Genomic DNA, 19,612 nt, shown 5'->3' with positions numbered 1-19,612 from the left:
TTTCATCCCTTATTTCCTGATTTGTATCCAGAAATTTGGAATTAAAACCAGCATTGTGATATGTTGTCTCTACTACAGGCTTTTTAAATTCTTCCAAAACCTCTCGGAGCCACAAATGACAGAAACAGTCACTTTTGTGCACAGCACACACTGCGCCCAGGAATATGTTGCTTTCCATGGAATCAGAATTCAAATTTCCCACAGGAAAATTACATCTCATTATAGGAGAAAATGAATCCAATTTATGTAAAGTTGTAGTGAAACGGTGAAGATTTAGATGCTAAACCCTTTCAAAATAGGCTGATTCCTGTAGTCCTACTGAGTCCCCAGCCATGCACATGTGTATTCACACTGTAAAATGCACTTCTCCATTCCCCATTCACTTTATGCCTCATAGAACCATATTAAAATTACAAGAGCCAAGTTTACCAGACATTCTGGCATAGCGTGGCTTGTTGGAGTAATATTTTCCAGAAACACATGGCAGCTCTAACAGAATCTTTTCCTTCTGGATTGTAGATATAAATGAATGTGAAAGCAACCCATGTGTCAATGGGGCCTGCAGGAACAACCTTGGATCTTTCAATTGTGAATGTTCTCCTGGCAGCAAACTCAGCTCTACAGGATTGATCTGTATTGGTAAGATTCATACGTGGTGCTGATGTTTCAGTTTCACTACAAAGATAAGCAGAGACCTCAGGACTTCTGTGGATAAAAACAGAACATGATCACAGGAAGCTAATAATTAGGAGTTACTTTAGTTGTTTTCTCTTGTTATCAAGATAGGAGTACAACATGATAGCATAAACTGGACAGGCTCTTAAATTTTGTTAGATTCTGGGAAGCGTTCCTTTCTTATAAGTATATATATTATGCTATACGTTATAAGCATTTCCATACCACACACATATTTATATTCATTCCCCAGGAATGCCTTAGGCATCAATACAATCAAATCCTTACTGCATACTTTTTATAAACAACCTTCAATGGTAAACAGAAATGTGATCGCATTTGGACTCAGTTAACAAGACAAGAATTTGAAGAGTTTAAACTTTAAACAAATAGAAAGAATTTATTGTTTTTTTTCATTTCTCCCATCAATCATAAATTTATGAGCTCCAAGGAAGAGAAGATAACTGTTTTCTTGCTTTGGGAAATCTCTAAGAGAGAAAGATTCCAAAACTTCCAAGACATCTTTCAATGTATCTCAAAACATATAAGGTCAGTTTTTGATAAAGACGATAGGAGATATATAAAATGAAATAGTCTGATCTATCACTATAAGCAACCATTCAGCATATGTAAGGGAAAAAACGACCCCAGTCATTCTTTCCTGCTTCTAGTGTCTATGGCTACACTGGCTAGGTATACATACTTCATATTATTACCTAGTATCCACCTCTACAGGGAACTAAATATGTATTTCCAAGTAGTTAGGGAGATGTTTCAGTTTTACATAGTGCCAAATAAATTGGCTGGTTTTGTTTGTTATCTATTCAGTATCAATTTTCAACTTAGTATTTTCCAAAGACAATAGTATTTTCAGTATTATGTCTGATGCTAGCAATATTTAGCTGGATGCTTAGGGTACCTGTTTGTCACAGGAGGAGAACTGACCAAGTCCAAAGTTTCAATGAAAACCTTCCCTTTGGAAATGCCAACTCTTCGTCTCCCAGTGAGGTACAGCTGGTGAAATTTGAGCCTTGCTCAGCTCTCCATACTAGGAAATAGACTGCCATCTGCCTAGGGCATTACTTTTTTTCTCACAGAATTCCTGGTTCGGGGGGAGGACATGTGGGTTGGATCTGGTAAGGCAGAAATATTTTTGCTAAGCCACAGTTTCCAACTGAGATAGACTCGTTTTATTATGCAAAGGAAATGAACTCAGCATTAGTCAATTAATGTCTCAGAAAACTAACTCTGTATGCCACTTGAGCATCAAAGATATCTTAGTTTTTGCTTTGTCATAAACATGTCTATGATTTTGGCCTTTACCCTTATAGTTATTAATGAAAAGGAACAAAGACTTTTTATTTCCAAGTCATTATGTTGGACACCTAAACACCACCATATTTTTCTCAGCCAAAGTGTTACGTGTTTTCATTCATTGTGATCAAATTTGAATATCCCAGCCTAAAGCTGCTCAGAAAGAAATTTACTTAATATTTTTAAATTTTAGACATCATTTTTTCTTCTTTTTTTATTAAAAACAGAATTCTAGTTTTAAAAAGGGAGTTAATAGTAAAATATACTTAGGAAATATTATGAATGTACTTTTTAATAGGACTGTCAAACGGCTTTAATCAGTAATTAGCCTGCAAGCTGTTCTTGGTAGGGGCCAAATCTCTAAATTTAGAACTGGATAAAAATTCCCTGATGTAAATTAAAAATTTAAAATTGTCAGAACGTACATGAATTAGTTAGATACAAAGAATATTTAGGGATTTAGAAGATATTATGCAAACTTCCTAAGTATAAACCAATCTTGAACTGTTCTATAAACTGCTTGAAGAGACTGCTGTATGCTGGTTGAAGTGATTAAATATAATAGAACAATAAATTTGGTTAATCTTTCCTGCATTACACTGCTCACATCTGATAGCTCTGCATAATCTAGTCCAATTTCCCTCATCTTTGGCCTGGATCTGCGTTCTGTCCTTAAATTACGTGGACACGACAGGGGCAATGCTCCTCATCTTAGCCTATTAGCAGTGTTTAGCACAGTTCATCACTCATCCCTTCTCAAGAAGTTTTTCATTTATGGCCTCCTCTTTTTTTCCTTTCAGTTTTCTGGCCCGTTTTCTCAGTTTCCTTTGTTAAATCTTTCATATTCTCCTGTTTTCCAATTTGAAATGTCTCACAGGTCAGTCCTTGGACCTCTTTGCTTCTCTGTCTTACACTCATGCTTAGATGGCCTCTACATTGACTCACATTTCTCTCTCCATCCTTAATCTGTCTGCTAATTTCAGACTGGTATTTCTAATTATCTGCACAGTGTCTCCATTTGGGTGTCTAGTTGACATTTCAGACTTAGCATATCTAAAACCAAATTTCTATCTTGCAGCTTAAATCTGTGTCTACTAGAGTCATTTCTGTCATGTCAAATGGTAACTCCATTCTTATAATTGCCAGCCTCTAAAATCCTGGAGTCATCCTTGATGCCTTTCTCTCAAACTGCACATTTAATCCATCAGTAAATCCTATTGATTGTACTTAAAGTTTATCCATATTTCAACCACTTCTCACCACCAAGATCAACAACCCCCAATCCAAGCCACCATTATTTTTCTTCTTGATTTTTACTGTAGCCTCTAGCTTATCTGCTTTCCCTGCCTTATTTTTTTCAGAGATCTTAACCAACCTCTGACTATATAACTACATCTATATTGTGTCTCTGTGTGTGTGTGTGCGTGTGTGTGTGTGTATGTGTGTAGGTATATAGGTACACACACAAAAGAAAAACAATCAGGAGATAGAGATGGATTGTATATGTGTGTGTATGTATGGATTTGGGGACTTTTCAGTGTTGATACAATACCAGCCTACAGAAGCAGAGTAAAGCCTCTGAAATCATACAATGCAGGTTTGAATCTTGATGCTGACACTCTTCTAGCTGGGTGACCTTACTTGGGTAAATTAGTTGACCCCCGTGCCTCAGTTTTCTCACCTGCAAGTTGTCCATACCTTATAGGGTTGTTTTAATGGGTAAATAAACTAATACATGGAAAGCCTTTAACAGTGCTTGTTGCTACCTCAATAAATATTAGCAAATATTATTACAATATATCTTACTTAAAATGACTACAGCCAAGGTGATAAATCAGTAATTAACCCAGTCCTTAAAAGACCATTTAAATACACAGTAGCCTTACACAAGCATCTCTGTTTCCTCTGTGCTATGGAATATACAGGTTTAAACCTATAAAAGCCTGTAATTTGAGACCTGATACAAATGCATATGAGCAAATCTTTTTCATTTGCACACAGTTTTTATCCAAACTGAATCTCAAAACAGAAAAAAGCAAACAGACCGCCTATTTCTTCCCCACATCCTTGCCCCATAACTTTTTGTATTCAGTCAAGGACAGAATTGTTTGTTTTGTTTTATCCTCTGTCCCAGAGGGCTTGGGTTGTAGGTAATGTCCTCTTACCCACTACCTTGTTCCATAGGGAATCAGATTACAACGTCTCCCTTCATGGGCCTGCTGGTTTCACTGCAATTCCCTTTCTGTGTTTCTGGTTGTATTTTCTTTTTATTGTTGATTTTAGCAGTATAACTATATTTGCCCTTATTATTAGATGAGTTTTAAAGTAAATACTGTAGTTTACATTTAGGTCTATGATGCATTTTGAGTTAATTTTTGTGAAGGGTGTAATGTCTATGTTTATATTAATTTATTATGACCTTAGGCTTGGTAATGACTTGGATACAACACCAAGAGCATGAGTCATGAAAGAAGTAATTAATAAATCAGGCTTCATTAAAATTAAAAACTTCTGCTCTGCAAAAGATATGGTCAAGAGAAGGAGAAGCCAAGCCACAAACTGGGAGAAAATATTTGCAAAAGACATATCTGATAAAAAGACTGTTATCTGAAATATAAAGAGCTCTTAAAACTCAACAATAAGAAAACTAACAACCTAATTAGAAAATAAGCTAAAGATCTTAACAGATAATTCACCAAAGAAGATATACAGATGGCGAATAAGCATATGAAAAAATGCCCACATAATATTTCATTAGGGAAATGCAAGTTAAAACAATGAGACACCACTACACACCTACTAGAATGGTGAAAATCCAAAACACTGAGAACACCAAATGCTGACAAGGATGTAGAACAACAATAACTTATTCATTGTTGGAGGGATGCAAAATGGCACAGCCACATTGGAGACAGTTTGGATGTTTCTTATAAAACCAAACATACTCTTACCATACACCCCAGCAATTGCACTCATTAGTATTTATTCAAATGACCTGAAATTTATGTCCATGCAAAAACCTGTACACGATACTTATAGCAGTATAGAGTCGTTGACTGTAAAAAATGTACCACTCTGATGTGGGATATTGATAGTGGGGAAGGCTGCGTGTGTGAGGGGGCAGGGAGTATATGGGAACTCTGTACTTTACGCTCAATTTTGCTGTGAACCTAAAACTGCTCTAAAAATTAAAGTCTATTTTAAAAAATGAAAAAAAAATAAAGTAAATACTGTAAGAATAGGCTTTTTCTTTATTGTTTTCCAAGACTGTGACCACACTACGCTATTAAGCTTTGTTAAATTGTTTTACACATCACCTGCAGAGGGATCACCTCAGGAGCTTGTCAAATGCAGACTCCTGGGCCACACACCTGGAAACTTATGAGTCTGCGTTTTAACAAGAAGCTTGGTAATGTTATGCACAGTAAACTGAGAGCCACAGTACTGCAAGGAAAACTTCACATACGATTTATTTTACCCAATTAATATTTGCCATGTCAACTTTGGATTCCTTTTCTCCGCTTCAAAATTGGTTTTTTAATGGGCATTTAAGGAAGAACTTAAATCTGATGTAGAAACATAGTCTAAAAAGTTAGGAGTAGTTGCCTCTGGATGGTTGGATTACAGGTGATTTTTATATTTTCTCTACTATTTCTTCAAGTAGTTGATCATAAACATGTGTTATGTTTTGAACTAGAGATAAGGCTATACATATGTATCATAAAAAGATGCCTGAAAGAAAATACATCAAATATTAGCCCTGGTGTGTCTTAATGGTGGTTTTATAAGTGATGTTTATTTTTTTTATCTTTAAGATTTCTTTTTTTCAAATTATTCATCAAATAATTATCTTCGGTTGGAGAAATACTGGCTTCTCTCCAACAGAACGGAAATTGTGTGTGGTTTATTTGGTGGGGAATTAGGAGAGAAGGAGATTATTTGGAGAATGTTATTTGATAAAATCTCAAATATCAAAGTATCTGCCATAAAGAATAAGTCTTATGAATATTTTTCATACAAGTAATGATCTTATAACAGTAACGCCCTGTATTTGCAAATCCCAGTACGAAATCATGGGCAGTAGCAGCTGCTCCTAGAATACCCATAGATATAATTGTATTAATTATCATACCGTGTGAAATATATACAGTACCATATTTAATTTTCATGTATGTAATATGCTATATTTAAATGCATGTACGTGTAAATGTGTCTATAAAAAAGTTTTTTAAATAATGGTGTTGTTTTTTAATACTATTAAATAATGCCTTTGGTGTATAGAACTGAGTTCTATTTTCTTCAGAGATGAGAGCTCCCCACTATTTCCTATTCCTTTTCAGACAGCCTGAAAGGGACGTGTTGGCTCAACATCCAGGACAACCGCTGTGAGGTGAACATCAACGGAGCCACTCTGAAATCCGAATGCTGTGCCACCCTCGGGGCCGCCTGGGGGAGCCCCTGTGAGCGGTGTGAACTAGGTAGGAGCCTGGCCAGCGGGCTTCTGGGCTTCTCATCGGAAAGCTTCTTCCTCAATAGGCATCTCTTTCTCTGTATATTTCCATCATGAAGAAGACCATAAGATCATTACCCTCCCCAACATGTTGTCTTTTCTGGTAAAATGTATTCACTTCTTGAAATATGTATTTGGTTTATCCTTTTACTATAAGCAGACCTTCTGAATAGTTTGGATAAGGAAGGGAATCAACTAGAATTTAGCTACTGGGTGACTATCAGTATCCTCCAATATTCTTATTTGCATGTGTCCCGGTAGAGCATGATGTCTCTTTTCTCTAAATCCTTTGTTTACTTGTGGTTCGGTTGACAGAGTGAAAGCAAAAGGAAATTGTAGGAAAAATTATGAGAATCTCAATATGGGTCAACACCGATGGAGTTACCACAGCATGTTATGTGCTCCACTGAATTGAACAGAGGGCAGCTGGAGTCCTTTGCCTGTAAAGCCCAGATTGTGGTCTTTATTTAGTTCAATTTAGATTCCATTATACTGTTTCTTGAGCTTAAGACAGTTGTGTTTTTTGTAATGAAGTAAAAGTGTGTCCTTTGTTCTCACAGATACAGCTTGCCCAAGAGGGTTTGCCAGGATTAAAGGTGTTACTTGTGAAGGTGGGTGCATTCTTGAATGACATTGTAAGTCTTTAGAGCAGTATTTAAAATTAACATTCACTCTCACACTTTGGAGATATTTATCACTTTCAAAAGCCTTGGAATTTCAATAAAAATACTAGATGTAGTCAACAAATGTTTTAGAATAATATTCTTAGGAAACAGCTTAGAATTTCCCATTTCTCCTCTTTATGCCGTTGGGTGAATTTTCGTGAGGACATCACTAGCCTTTAAGGCACAGAACAGCTGGCAAAGGTTTATGTCTGGGATGTGTTTTATGGACGGGCAAGGCTGTGGTAGTTTTCACAGCTGGTACCCAGGAAACCCGGTGGCTTCGTTGTAGAATATTTCTGCTTAACTCAAGTCATAATCCACATTGTATTGCAGAATGAATATGCTATACAGGAAGTAAGACTACACCTGCTTTTTCTACTTGTAACATCTTTCTCTCTCTGCTTGCTTCATTTCCCTGCAGACGTTAATGAGTGTGAGGTGTTTCCTGGCGTTTGCCCAAATGGACGCTGTGTCAACAGCAAAGGATCTTTTCACTGTGAGTGCCCTGAAGGCCTTACGTTGGATGGAACTGGCCGTGTGTGTTTGGGTAAGTCCATGCTCTCTTGTGTTTTATGCATGAAACCAAGCTTGAATTTTCTTATTTTTTTGGATAGTGGCCTGACCAAAACTCTTTGGTCTATAGCTGGAAAACTTGCTTTAAGTGAGATATTTGGGGGAAACTCACCAGAGGATATTTTTAAAGTGAATGAATTTAAATGAAATGGTTTCTGTGTAATACAGAAAGTTAGTACTACTCACAAACTTATCTCAAAAATGCATCTTCCCCAGCTGAAATTCTGTACCTCTTAAACACTAACACCCCATTTATCCCTCTCCCAGCCCCTGGCATCCCTGCTTCTACTTTCTGTCTCTATGAATTTGACTACTCTAAGTGCCTCATAGGAAAGGAATCATATGATATTTGTCCTCCTGTGACTGGCTTGTTTCACTCAGTGTGGTGTCTTAAAGGTTCATCCACGTTGTAGCATGTATCAGTATTTCTCTCCTTTCTCAGGCTGAGCGGTGTTCCATTGTATGTATGTACCACATTTTATTTGTCTACTCATCTGTCGATGGACGCTTGGGTGGCTTCCACCTTTCGGCTGTTGTGAATAATGCTTCCATGAGCGTGGGCGTACAAATATATTTTCGAGTCCCTACTTTCACACACACACAAAAATTATAAGTTCTTTAATCAGATATTTTAGGCTGTTTAGTCTTTCACACTGAGTCAATGGAAGAAGAGAACTATGTATATTTTGAACATAGAAGAAAAATTGGAGACTCGTGTTTGAAGTTAACATTTACCAGCCCATTGCAGCTATGCTGCTTGACAAGACAGTGGGGAAAGTCATGGCAAAGTTATGTGGCTTCTGTGTGAAAACATTGACTGCTCCTACCCCTTCCTTTACCATCTTCAGAATTTAAATTTTCTTAATGCTTTATTTTCTAAAGATTTTAAGTAAGGAAGCTCTTTCTGTCAGCATTGTATTATAGAAATGCCTAGCTGACTTTATTTTTTATCAGTGTTATTCTTGACTAAACTTAAGTTTCATGATTGAAAAAGAAACTTCTATTGATCCTATGTTGTCTCTGAACAATTTTTTATTTACTTAAGGGATTTTTTCCCAATATCTTATGAAACAGTAAGTTTTTAGTTTGTAAAATAACTTTACATAGGCTTGTATTTGAAATTTAAGCTTGTAGACAAAGTGTGAGCAATGGTAGTATTATATTCCAAGATCTTCAAGGTATTTAAATAGGTATTCTAAAATTATATATTAACTAAGTATTCAAAAAATTATATATTAAAATTATTCCAAAACTATATAATAAATATTTTTAAATTATTATATTCAAAGATCTTTAAGGTATTTTAAAAACAGGGATTTTTAAAATTAGTAGTAAGAAAAAAAGTTTGCAACAGCATACAGTTTAGTTATTATAATTAACACAAATTTCATTTTAAACTAATTTTTGACAGCATATTTAAATTTGGATACAAAGTATGACTGTAAAATCATATGGAATTGTTTAGAAATTATAATATCCAAAGTCCAATTATAATGAAAACTTCTTTTTGGAGTTTTATTCTTAAATTATCTCCAAAGTTTAGAAAAAAGTAAAGTATCTTTTGAAGATGACAAAGTAATAGTATCAGTATGGTCAAATAACTAATGAAATCAAATTGCCTTCAGTAACTAAATGATGCTATATAAGAATTTATATCATTGATTTTAAATTATCACTCAACAAAATAAATTCTCAGTAATATCACTCAAAATCATGCCTTTGTAATATTCTAAGAGGATATATCGGATTCTTCATCCTTGTACTTTTGTTAAATGCTTTTTTTTTTTAACATCTTTATTGTTAAATGCTTTTTGTCACTACTTAAATTTTGCTACAATAATTTACCATGGCTGTGAATGTGAGAAAGTTTCAAGAGATTGGCATATGAAAATGGAAAATATTCTGAGAACAAAAGAGATAAACTGCTCTGATAGGAGTTGATCTAAATCAGGAGTTCCAAACTCAGATGCTTGCAGGGGCCAAGCAGTTAACATAAATGAGTGAGGTGGTAATAAGGAGTAGTGGAGACTGCAACAAACTGTAAAGCACATGTACTATCGAAAGGTTTCCAAAATTAATATTTTAATTTAATGTGTGTGAGCCAGTCAAAACATTCACAGGCCGTATGTTGACAATGTTTTGATTCCTGATGTAAATATTGATATGAAACTCAGTAGTAAAGGCACAGGATTACTCTACCAGGCTCTCATAACTTTTTACATACGTAATTCAAATGCTTTTTTTTCCCCACTAATCCCAGAATTGCTCATATTTTAGTGGCCCTAAAATATGCTAAAGTTAATTTATTCTTTCTGATGTCAGTGATACAAAAAAAAGGATCATAGCTGATGATAAGAAGGAATCTTATCCCAAGGGAACCTTTTCTTCCTGAAGGTGTCAGGTGAGAATTAGGTAATACTGAAGGAGAATCCACCTGTGCTCTCTTTAAATGACTGTCATTATGGTATCCATTTCAGGAGGTCAGGGACTCTGTCTCCTGCCCATTAGTGTGTCTCCAGGGCCTGGCCTCATCCCAGGGCCTAAGCAGATGCTTGGTTTGTGAATGTTCAGTGCATCTTACAGCTTAATCTCAAACTGTGGTTCCCTCTCCCTGTAGACATCCGCATGGAGCAGTGTTACTTGAAGTGGGATGAAGATGAATGCATCCATCCTGTTCCTGGGAAGTTCCGCATGGATGCCTGCTGCTGTGCAGTCGGGGCAGCTTGGGGCACTGAGTGTGAGGAGTGCCCCAAACCTGGCACCAAGGAGTACGAGACCCTGTGCCCCCGGGGGCCTGGCTTTGCTAACAGAGGGGACGTTCTTACTGGGAGGCCATTTTACAAAGGTAACCGTCAGCAGCGCATTTGGTCCCTCTGCACTAAAGCTCACCTTCTGCATTCTCTGAAGATTGATTTTGCCTTAAACATGTGATTTCCCACTTTATTTTCTTTGTTAAACAAAACATGCGACCAGCCTTATGGCCCAGGAGTATAAATCACCTATACCAGTTGGTATTAAAGTGAAGATACTAAAAAAGACAGCTAATCTCACTTTTCTTACATCCTTCTACTGTACTGCTGCTTTCCTCAGCACAGCCTGACGAGATGCAGCCCTGATGTTGCAAAAAGTTCTCTATCTCCCCTAAACTTTACAAAACAAATGGTCAGAAGTAAAGGGATCAGAACTGTTCGGTAAAAATACAGAATCTTTTTCACAATTGACACTTCCTGTGTGGCATCAACGTAATCATTGAAAAATTTGATATCCCCCATTTTTACTTGAGTACATTCTTTTCCATCATGTTAGATTTTTAACTTAAAATGATGGACCTACCCTTTTATTTTTTAACATCTTTATTGGAGTATAATTGCTTGACAATGGTGTGTTAGTTTCTGCTGTATAACAAAGTGAATCAGCTATACGTATACATATATCCCCATATCCCCTCCCTCTTGAGCCTCCCTCCCACCCACCCTATCCCACCCCTCTAGGTGGTCACAAAGCACCGAGCTGATCTCCATGTGCTATGCAGCAGCTTCCCACTGGCTACCTGTTTTACATTTGGTAGTGTATATATGTCCATGCCACTCTCTCACTTCATCCCAGATTAAGGGTAAGCTGGACCTACTCTTTTATATCAACCAGCTCTACATTCCAGCTCTGTTCTGCCTGTAGATATCAATGAATGCAAAGCATTCCCTGGGATGTGCACGTATGGAAAGTGCAGGAATACAATTGGAAGTTTCAAGTGCCGTTGCAATAGTGGCTTTGCTCTAGACTTGGAGGAAAGAAACTGCACAGGTGAGACTATTCTTCTGTTGTACTGGGTAAACCTTGGCTCTCTTTCTTTTGCTGTTTGGAAGTACTGCCTTTAAAAGCCCATCTTCTCACTAGGAACATGTACACTGTTCTTTTTATTTCCTTTTCCCTATGCCTAAACCACTTCTCCAGCAAACTTGTTGTGAGAGAGCTGCAAAAGAGCATGAAAATAATATCTGTGCTACCTACAAGAACAATGTAACAATAGGATTTTCAGAATATATGAGTACTAAAGAATATAGCCATTAAATCAACACTTGTATAAACTTGACATTCTGTTACAAATTTTAAGGTTTGTAATAGAGAAGTTGTCACTTATTTTCCTCATCTGTGGACAGTTTTCTTAATAATTATGCTTCAGGCACAATCCATATCCATACCCTTATCCATAGCCATCCTCTTTAAGAAAATATACAAAATTCCAAGTTTTTCTATTAAACAATATAACAAATTATTCCAAACACTTGAAGTATGTCTCCAAGGTCTTATTTTCAGAACTCTCATTTTTCATATTCTCTTTGGAATATTCCCTTTTCTCCTGCCCCCACTACGTGTTCATGATCTCCATTGAAGTGTCTCTCTTGACTTCTTCCTAGCTTCCTACTCCATACGATCCTACTGATTCACTCTTGGCCCTACCCAGCCTAGACTATCCCCTAAGCATTTCAGAACTATCCATCTGGTCTTTTGGAGTTCTGCCGTCTTGTCTTTCTGCCGTGCCTTCCATGCCGATCCCCAACTCCTAACCCCGTCACCACTGTTTTCTCCACTCGGGGCTGCTGAACTTGTGGGGGAGAGCCTGAGAAAAGCTGACCGAGGTCCCTGCATTCACCCTCAACCAGGCCTTTGAAGCTGCTGACCGATACTTGTATTCACCTCTTTACGTCCCTTAATAAATTTCTCTTCGCAGCACTTCTAAACCTCTTCTGACTTACCCTCTCGTATCGCTATTCATTCCTTTTCTTCTTTATTGAAGTCAAACCTGATTGCCAGGACCCTTCTCACACACCCTCTTCTCTGGTATAAAATGTCCTTTTCCAGCCCTACTCTCTCCTCCACTTCCAGAGAAGGAAATGTGATGTTCTTCTGCAATTTTCCAGCGAAACTCTCTGCTTTCACTCTCCTTCCCTCTTCCTGCTCCGGGCCCTTCTTAGCAGACTTCACTCCTCTCTCTCTGGCATCTCCCCCTCTTTACCGGTTTCTTTCCCTAGACCTGTAAACAAGTGCAGAGTGTCTTCTCAGCCCTCCTTTTCCCTCAAGCTACCATGCTCTTTTCCTACTTTCACCTCTCATTCCTCTCTTTTAAGTAACCATTTGCTTTGTAGCCCCTGAATGCTGACCTCCCTCCTTCAGGCACATATATATATACTCTTGCAAAACACCTTTGCCAAGTTCAAAAAAGTCTTTCTCTCAGTGCATATTCTCCTTGACCTCTGGCCAACCCCCTCCTTGATTTTCTTCTCTCTTAGCTTCCATGGTATTTCCCGTCTCAGTTGTCCTATCATGACTATAATGTTCCGTCTCTAATCTTCCCAGATTCTTCTTGCCTTTGGCATTTTCCATCCCTTGGGTATTTTCCAAAGTCCTGTGCTCTCTCAACATTCTGCCTCTCAGAATTGCATCTACCATCACGCCTTTTTGGATGGCCTCTGTGGAGCTGACTCCTGGGTGCCATCTCTAGCTCTCTAGTCCTCCTGAGTTCCACTCCTGCATTTCTAACTTCCATCTGGACAGTTTCTCTTTGTTTTCATCTCCCTTTGTCCCATCCCCCTTCCTCTGCCTAGGGACTTCCTTGGATATATTAATAGTATCATTTCACTCAGGATTGAAGCCTCAGACTTAATTTTGACACCTCCCTCTCCCAATAGACAAGTGGAAAAGTTATGTATATTCTTCCATCAAAATGGCTATTTCAAGTACTTGTACTATTTCTCCTACACTATTGCTGATGTAGGTTCAGCTCCTCAGGAAATAGATTGAGCAGAGATTAGCAGGCACCAAGGTTATTAGGGGATTGGTCTTGGGAGGGAGGGAAAGGAAGCAGAAGTGGGCTGTGATGCAGTCCCAGTGTGGTCCTCAGCCCACCCACCCCGGGAGCTCTGCATCTGGGAAGCACATCACAGTTGTCTTGAGTTAGGGCACAGGGGCTAGGTGTTTATGTACCTGCATGATGAATCTTTGCGCACATCTGCCCCGAGAAGGGGTGTGGCTGTGAGGAAGGTTCGCTTAGCTGAGGCGCTTCCTGAAGATAATTCTCACCTCAGGACTTTCTGCCAGCCGCAGTCCCGACAGCTGAGGGCAAAGACGCGTGAGTCCTTCCTTCGTGAAGGGCGAACTGGGCAGCACATCGCGGTCTCTACTACGCTGCAGATTCCTCCAGCGTCTCCCACCCCAGTAATTTTCCAATCAGATCCTTCATTTTCACAACCACCAGGTTTTTCATCCTAAAGCAGGGCTTGGATTGTATAACTTCCCGCAAAACAACTTCTATTGACTTAGATGATCCTAGACCTAGATAAAGAAGCTTTTCCAGTTCTGACTGCCCTGTTTTTGGTGGGAAATTAGCCAAGTCACTTCATGGCTCTGAAACTCACCTCGTTTATACTGTATAAGAGAGAAGTTTGTTGACAGCACTGCGGTGTTGTGGGATGCAATGTGAAAGGACAGTGGGACATGGTTGGCTGCCCTTCTTCACAGCACGTAAGGCCCATCTTCTGCTCCCCACGCTGGCGCCCTCAGTAACCGTACCCATCTCACCTGTACTTGCACCCATTATCAGCCTCTCTATAACTTGCTGTTCTCTGAAATGCATTAGTTTTCTTCACCTATGCATTTTATCTCTTGCCCTTCTATTTATTCTACATCTTTAAAGTTAGAATTTCTATGCAACCTTCCAGGATCAGTTCAAAAGCCACTTCCTCCAAAATGGTCATTCTTAACAGCAAATAGCTTTCATATATACTGCCCTTTATGAGACAAGAACTGTTCTCAGCACTTAAGAAACATTGGTTCACTTACTCCTATGAGACAGGTGCTACTACACGCCCCATTTTACAGATAAAGAAACTAAGGCACAGAGAAATTAAGTGACTTTCCCAAGCCCCTACACCCAGAAGATGACAGAAGTGGGATTTGTGCCCAGTCATCTGGTTCCAGAGTTCATAATCTACACTATGCAGCTCCCACCACAACACATCAGCCAAAATCTGTCCCTCCTCTGCCATTGAACTTATTCTGTGTTCTTCCTACGGCTCTCATCACCAGTTCCTAGATACTGATAGATAAAAATTAAGAGAATTAATATGCATATTGTAACCTGCTTAATTGAATCAATCAATTTTGTTAAGACTTTTGTTTAAAAGAAAGTACCTGCATTTTTTCAGTATGTCCTGCAATTGGGAAAAATCAATAGAAAAAAACCAAAAGCTGGGAGAAAGCAGGGGCTGAGACTACCCCCCCCCCGCCCCCCGCAAGAGAACGTGTGCAAATTAGCCATTTATAAATCCTGTGACAGAAAAACTTAAAAATTTAAATTCACGAGAATAAACAGATGCTGGCAAAAACATTTTTCCCAGTCTGACAAAAATATTTAAGCAAGTCATGTTTTCTTAATCTTATTTTACAGACATACTGCTCTATTGAAAATCTTGATTTCAGGAATGGGAGATTTCTCAGAGAATCCTGTTTTTGAGAATATAAGTGCTGCTATTAAAGATTCTTATTTACTGTAGTATGTAAAAATTGACAAACGCAAAAGCCCATCACGATCGTTTGTTTTTAATTTTAAAATTAAATCAGTAGGCTCTTCCGTCTGAATATGACGCAGAAGCACAGTTGGGGCATATTCCACGGCCCTGCCATATAGGTGCGTTGTCCGGCTCAGGGTTCAGTGGTCGCGTCTGCCTCTGAGGCTGTCTCTGTGGTCAGCTAGCCACCCCTGCTCAGAGGCAGCGGCCCTCACACCCCCGCACCAGGGGCGGACGTGGGCTAGTGCAGCAGAACCAGCGTGGGCTTTGCATCGTGTGTGGGACTCCCTCCATATGGCCACTGCTTCCTCGTTTGCCACCTGCCTTGGTCGGCTCATATCACAGTTGCTTGGTTCATCCTTCTGTTATCATTTCTAAGTCACAAAGAGAAATCCACAATTCCAGAATTCTTAAAGGCAAAAAGGGCCCACCTGCCCGTTGGCTGTGACAGTTTTGGCAGTTGGGGAAAGGAATGTGCCTGCAGCCCTGTCCCCCTCGAGGTGACCTCCTGAAAACGCATCCTTCTACGGCTCGCCCCTGCTTCCTCCGGCACCTTTGCTCGGAAGGCCAAATCTCTCTGTTCGTTAACACCTTCTCATCTCACTCTGGTTTTCTGAATTTCTTTTAAACCCTGTGAACTAGACATTGACGAGTGCAGGATTTCTCCTGACCTCTGTGGGAGTGGGATCTGTGTCAACACGCCGGGCAGCTTTGAGTGTGAGTGCTTCGAAGGCTACGAGAGCGGGTTCATGATGATGAAGAACTGCATGGGTAAGCCGCTCGGGTCTGCACACCGGTCTAGCACAGACTCCTTAGCGCGACCTTGGCCTGTCTCAGAGCTATGAACAGCATGCTTGGCAAGGAGCTGTGGCGAGAGAGAGAACAGATCTAAGTGTCAGACAGGAAATCTGCTTCTTGATAGCTCTTGGGGAGCCGCAGCCCCTTGGTGCCTTAATGGCAGTGAGATATTGAGACTGGGTTCTGCTTATTTGTAGAATCTGAAGTCACCACAGACTAACTGCTGAGGAGGGAGTCACTGAAAATGTATGGTGTTGGGTGGTGACCCCCAAATTTATATTGTCATGCAAATCCCATGTTCTTTTCCTTACTTGTGTGTTATTACAAACACTCTTGGCATTGCCCACCTTTTAGCCCATGGTTTCATTTTTAGCAACTTATAGGACTCACCTCATGGGATGCGGAAAGTGATCAGTCCAAGAGTTTTCTTTCACTTTGATTAGAGATAGAGACATATGGTGTCTGGAGTTCAGAGTGATATAAAGCGAATATTGTTTATTTTTACCTCTCATGAGTCTGCTCATTTCATACAAGTAAAAGCCTTGATAGCTCACTATCTTTTCAGAGTACAACTTTAACCTTTTATCTAGTGATCATAAAGTGAGGAGAGCTTAGCCCATCTCTTATTAACCCACCTCTCACATTTGAGTCGCAGTGACCTCAGATAATGAATCTTTCTCCCATGCTGTGTGCGTGAACGTTTTTTCCTCAGAGTTCTTTAATGGCTCTCACGTTTTTACCTTTCAGACATTGACGAATGTGAACGTAACCCTCTCCTTTGTAGGGGTGGCACCTGTGTGAACACTGAGGGCAGCTTTCAGTGTGACTGCCCACTGGGACACGAGCTGTCACCATCACGTGAGGACTGTGTGGGTGAGTTTGTCTCCTCAGCACATAAACCCTCCCAGTTCAACCAGTAAAGATCATAAAGATCAGATGTCATTCTCATGAACTGGTTGTTTTTGGCCTGTGAAATCTAACAGATTAAAATTTGGGAATTCAGAGTCCGTACATTTGGATTCAGGCTGTGTCTTTAGAAAACGCTTACCCCGGTTCCCCTCTTTTTCGTTACAAGCGCACTGGAAAGGACCCTGTGGGAGGGACCCTGTGTCAGGCCTTGTAGTTCCCTCCTCCGGGTCGGCTGGGATGGGACATACGCTCCCCTTGGAAGGGCTGCTCCCTGATGGTTTGCCTGTTCGCACACATGTGCACAAGAATCCACTCGGTGCCCCGTGTCAGTCATCACAGGGTCTGCTCACCTGTGTGGGAGCTCACGCGCTCCCTCCAACCCCCTCCTCACAGAAGCACTGAGGCCTCTTTACTGGCCCTGAGCTCAGGATGGGGGGCGGAGGATGTAGGTGCGACCACGGCTGGTCTTGAAGAAGCATTCCATAGGCTTTAAAGCTTTGATTTAGCCAGGAAATGTTTTCCTCACAGTAAATCTTTCTTGAAAGTGTAAGCAAATAAAACGGTTTAAAATAGACAGATCCCACACCCCCAAATAAAAACATAACTTGAGCACACCTCCCGACTACTCATGTATTTATTTATAACCCATATTTATATCGCTATGCTAATGATCAGGTGAATCTTAAATCATAGACCAGACATTTTATTTATTTTTTTAATTTTTAATTTTTTTATTGAATGAAAGATTCTTTAAATTCTGTCATGCTTTACAATTCTCAGAAGTTTTGCATTCATGCTTTTGTATAATCCCATAATAACCCTTTTTTTTTTAACCCCTACCGCTGTCTTGCCCCTCCACCGTTTCCTCTCCCCACTAGTAACCACTAGTTTGTTCTTTGTATCTGTGAGTCTGCTTCTTTTTTCAAACAGACATTTTTAAAAGGTGAATTTAAAGGTTTTAAATATTTTTAATTCCACTTTAATAGTTCAAAAAGCTTTTTCACACAGATAATTACAGAATATTTATTCATGGTTGTGATACCAGTGGTCCAGAGATCTGTTTCTAAGTTCAGTTTATTTTGCTAATTAATTTTCATGGGTTTTATAGCTGAAAAAAAAGTTCCCCTCAATGATATAATGTACATTATAAAATATGTATTTTTGCATGTTCAATAAGATAAATATTTCATGATTATAAACATAAATCTGCCACATCGTCTTCTTAGTGATTTTGAGAATTTGGGGTGAATTTCTTGTTATATCTGATTTTTACCTTAGATTGTGTTTGACAGGTAACTTGTGTGAGGAAATGTCACTCTACCATTTTCTTGCTCTTCTCTTTTTGCATTATTAGTACTAGTTTCTTCCACAGATCTTTGCAGGCATTTTTTTTAAGGCATCTGCCCATCTTATAAGGGTTAGTTTCCTAAAAAACAGGCAATATAATCTGTAATCCACCTATCCAGGCCCTCTAAACACAATGCCATGAAAACTTAAAAACTGAGGGCCCTATTTTCAGCCCCTCTGTTTTGTGGAACCAGCTGTCTTCCCTCAGGAACCTTCATGTTATTTAGACAACACATAACCATCCAGTTAAGACCAGCTGAGGGTGCCAGTGTAAATTCATAGATTAAGTATTAACAAGTTTTATTTCTTGCATGTGCTAGGTGGATGTGGTCTAATGTGGTACTCACTAGCCACACGTGGCTATTTAAATTCTATCAAAATTAAATAACGTTAAAAATTCAGTTCCTTAGTCACAGTATCCATGTTTCAAGCACTCAGTAACAGCTACATATTGGACAGCACAGATACGTAACAGTTGCACCAATGTAAAAAGTTCCACTGGAGAGCACTGTTGTAGATAGAACTAAGAGAAATAGAGATTCTGGCGTTTCTTTGAATTGCTGCAAGAGACCATCTTACTTCCCCTGAAGTAAATAAAGCCCTTTGGAGACCATTGCTCTGATGCTGCATGTTCTTGGTAGTTTAAGTGGTGTTGTGATTTCATAAAACATTAACTCTGTGTATCTTTTTATAGATATTAATGAATGCTCCCTGAGTGACAATCTCTGTAGAAATGGAAAATGTGTAAACATGATCGGAACTTATCAGTGCTCCTGCAATCCTGGGTACCAGGCCACGCCAGACCGGCAGGGCTGTACAGGTAAGGGTAGGCCAAGCAGGTCTGGAAGTTGTATTTCTCAAGTCAGTAGAGGAATGCTTCTGGCACGGAATATATAATGACGCTGATGGGAGTCCTTTGTCCTAAAAACAAATCTAAGAATGGGGGCAGATGCCATGGTTTGGTGGTTTTGCAGAGGAACCTCTGGTTTTATAATAAGAAACATCCTATATTTCTCTCTCTATATATATTTCATCCTATATGGTATATCTGAGTTCTTTAATCTTAGGTTACTGGAGCTGAATGTCAAATGAAATGCTGTCTAAAAGGAAGTGAGAGGAACTAAGAAAGGCTAATGTCACAGTGATCAATCAACATGAATAGTGGGGAGAAAAATCCAAAGCCACTGAAGCATTGTCTGCTTAAGAAGAAGTAGAAAAACTCTCTTTTTTTTTTTTTAAGGAAGTATCCCTGACAA

The 19,612-nt window shown here is 39.2% G+C and overlaps 1 protein-coding gene across 1 annotated transcript in view; it reads left to right on the top strand.

Moving 5' to 3' along the window:
• FBN2 (fibrillin 2) overlaps window positions 1-19,612 on the top strand; it is a 245,668-nt gene that overhangs the window by 166,725 nt on the left and 59,331 nt on the right. The window contains exons 20-28 of the mRNA XM_061188122.1: window positions 520-639; window positions 6,330-6,467; window positions 7,060-7,110; window positions 7,586-7,711; window positions 10,355-10,582; window positions 11,413-11,538; window positions 15,945-16,073; window positions 16,848-16,973; window positions 19,051-19,176. Of these exons, the coding sequence (XP_061044105.1) occupies window positions 520-639; window positions 6,330-6,467; window positions 7,060-7,110; window positions 7,586-7,711; window positions 10,355-10,582; window positions 11,413-11,538; window positions 15,945-16,073; window positions 16,848-16,973; window positions 19,051-19,176 (1,170 nt within the window). The remainder of the gene's footprint in view (window positions 1-519; window positions 640-6,329; window positions 6,468-7,059; window positions 7,111-7,585; window positions 7,712-10,354; window positions 10,583-11,412; window positions 11,539-15,944; window positions 16,074-16,847; window positions 16,974-19,050; window positions 19,177-19,612) is intronic.

This window comes from Eubalaena glacialis, chromosome 4 (genome assembly GCF_028564815.1).
Source record: "Eubalaena glacialis isolate mEubGla1 chromosome 4, mEubGla1.1.hap2.+ XY, whole genome shotgun sequence".
Taxonomy (NCBI): domain Eukaryota; kingdom Metazoa; phylum Chordata; class Mammalia; order Artiodactyla; family Balaenidae; genus Eubalaena; species Eubalaena glacialis.
This window is presented reverse-complemented; position numbering and strand designations above follow the sequence as displayed.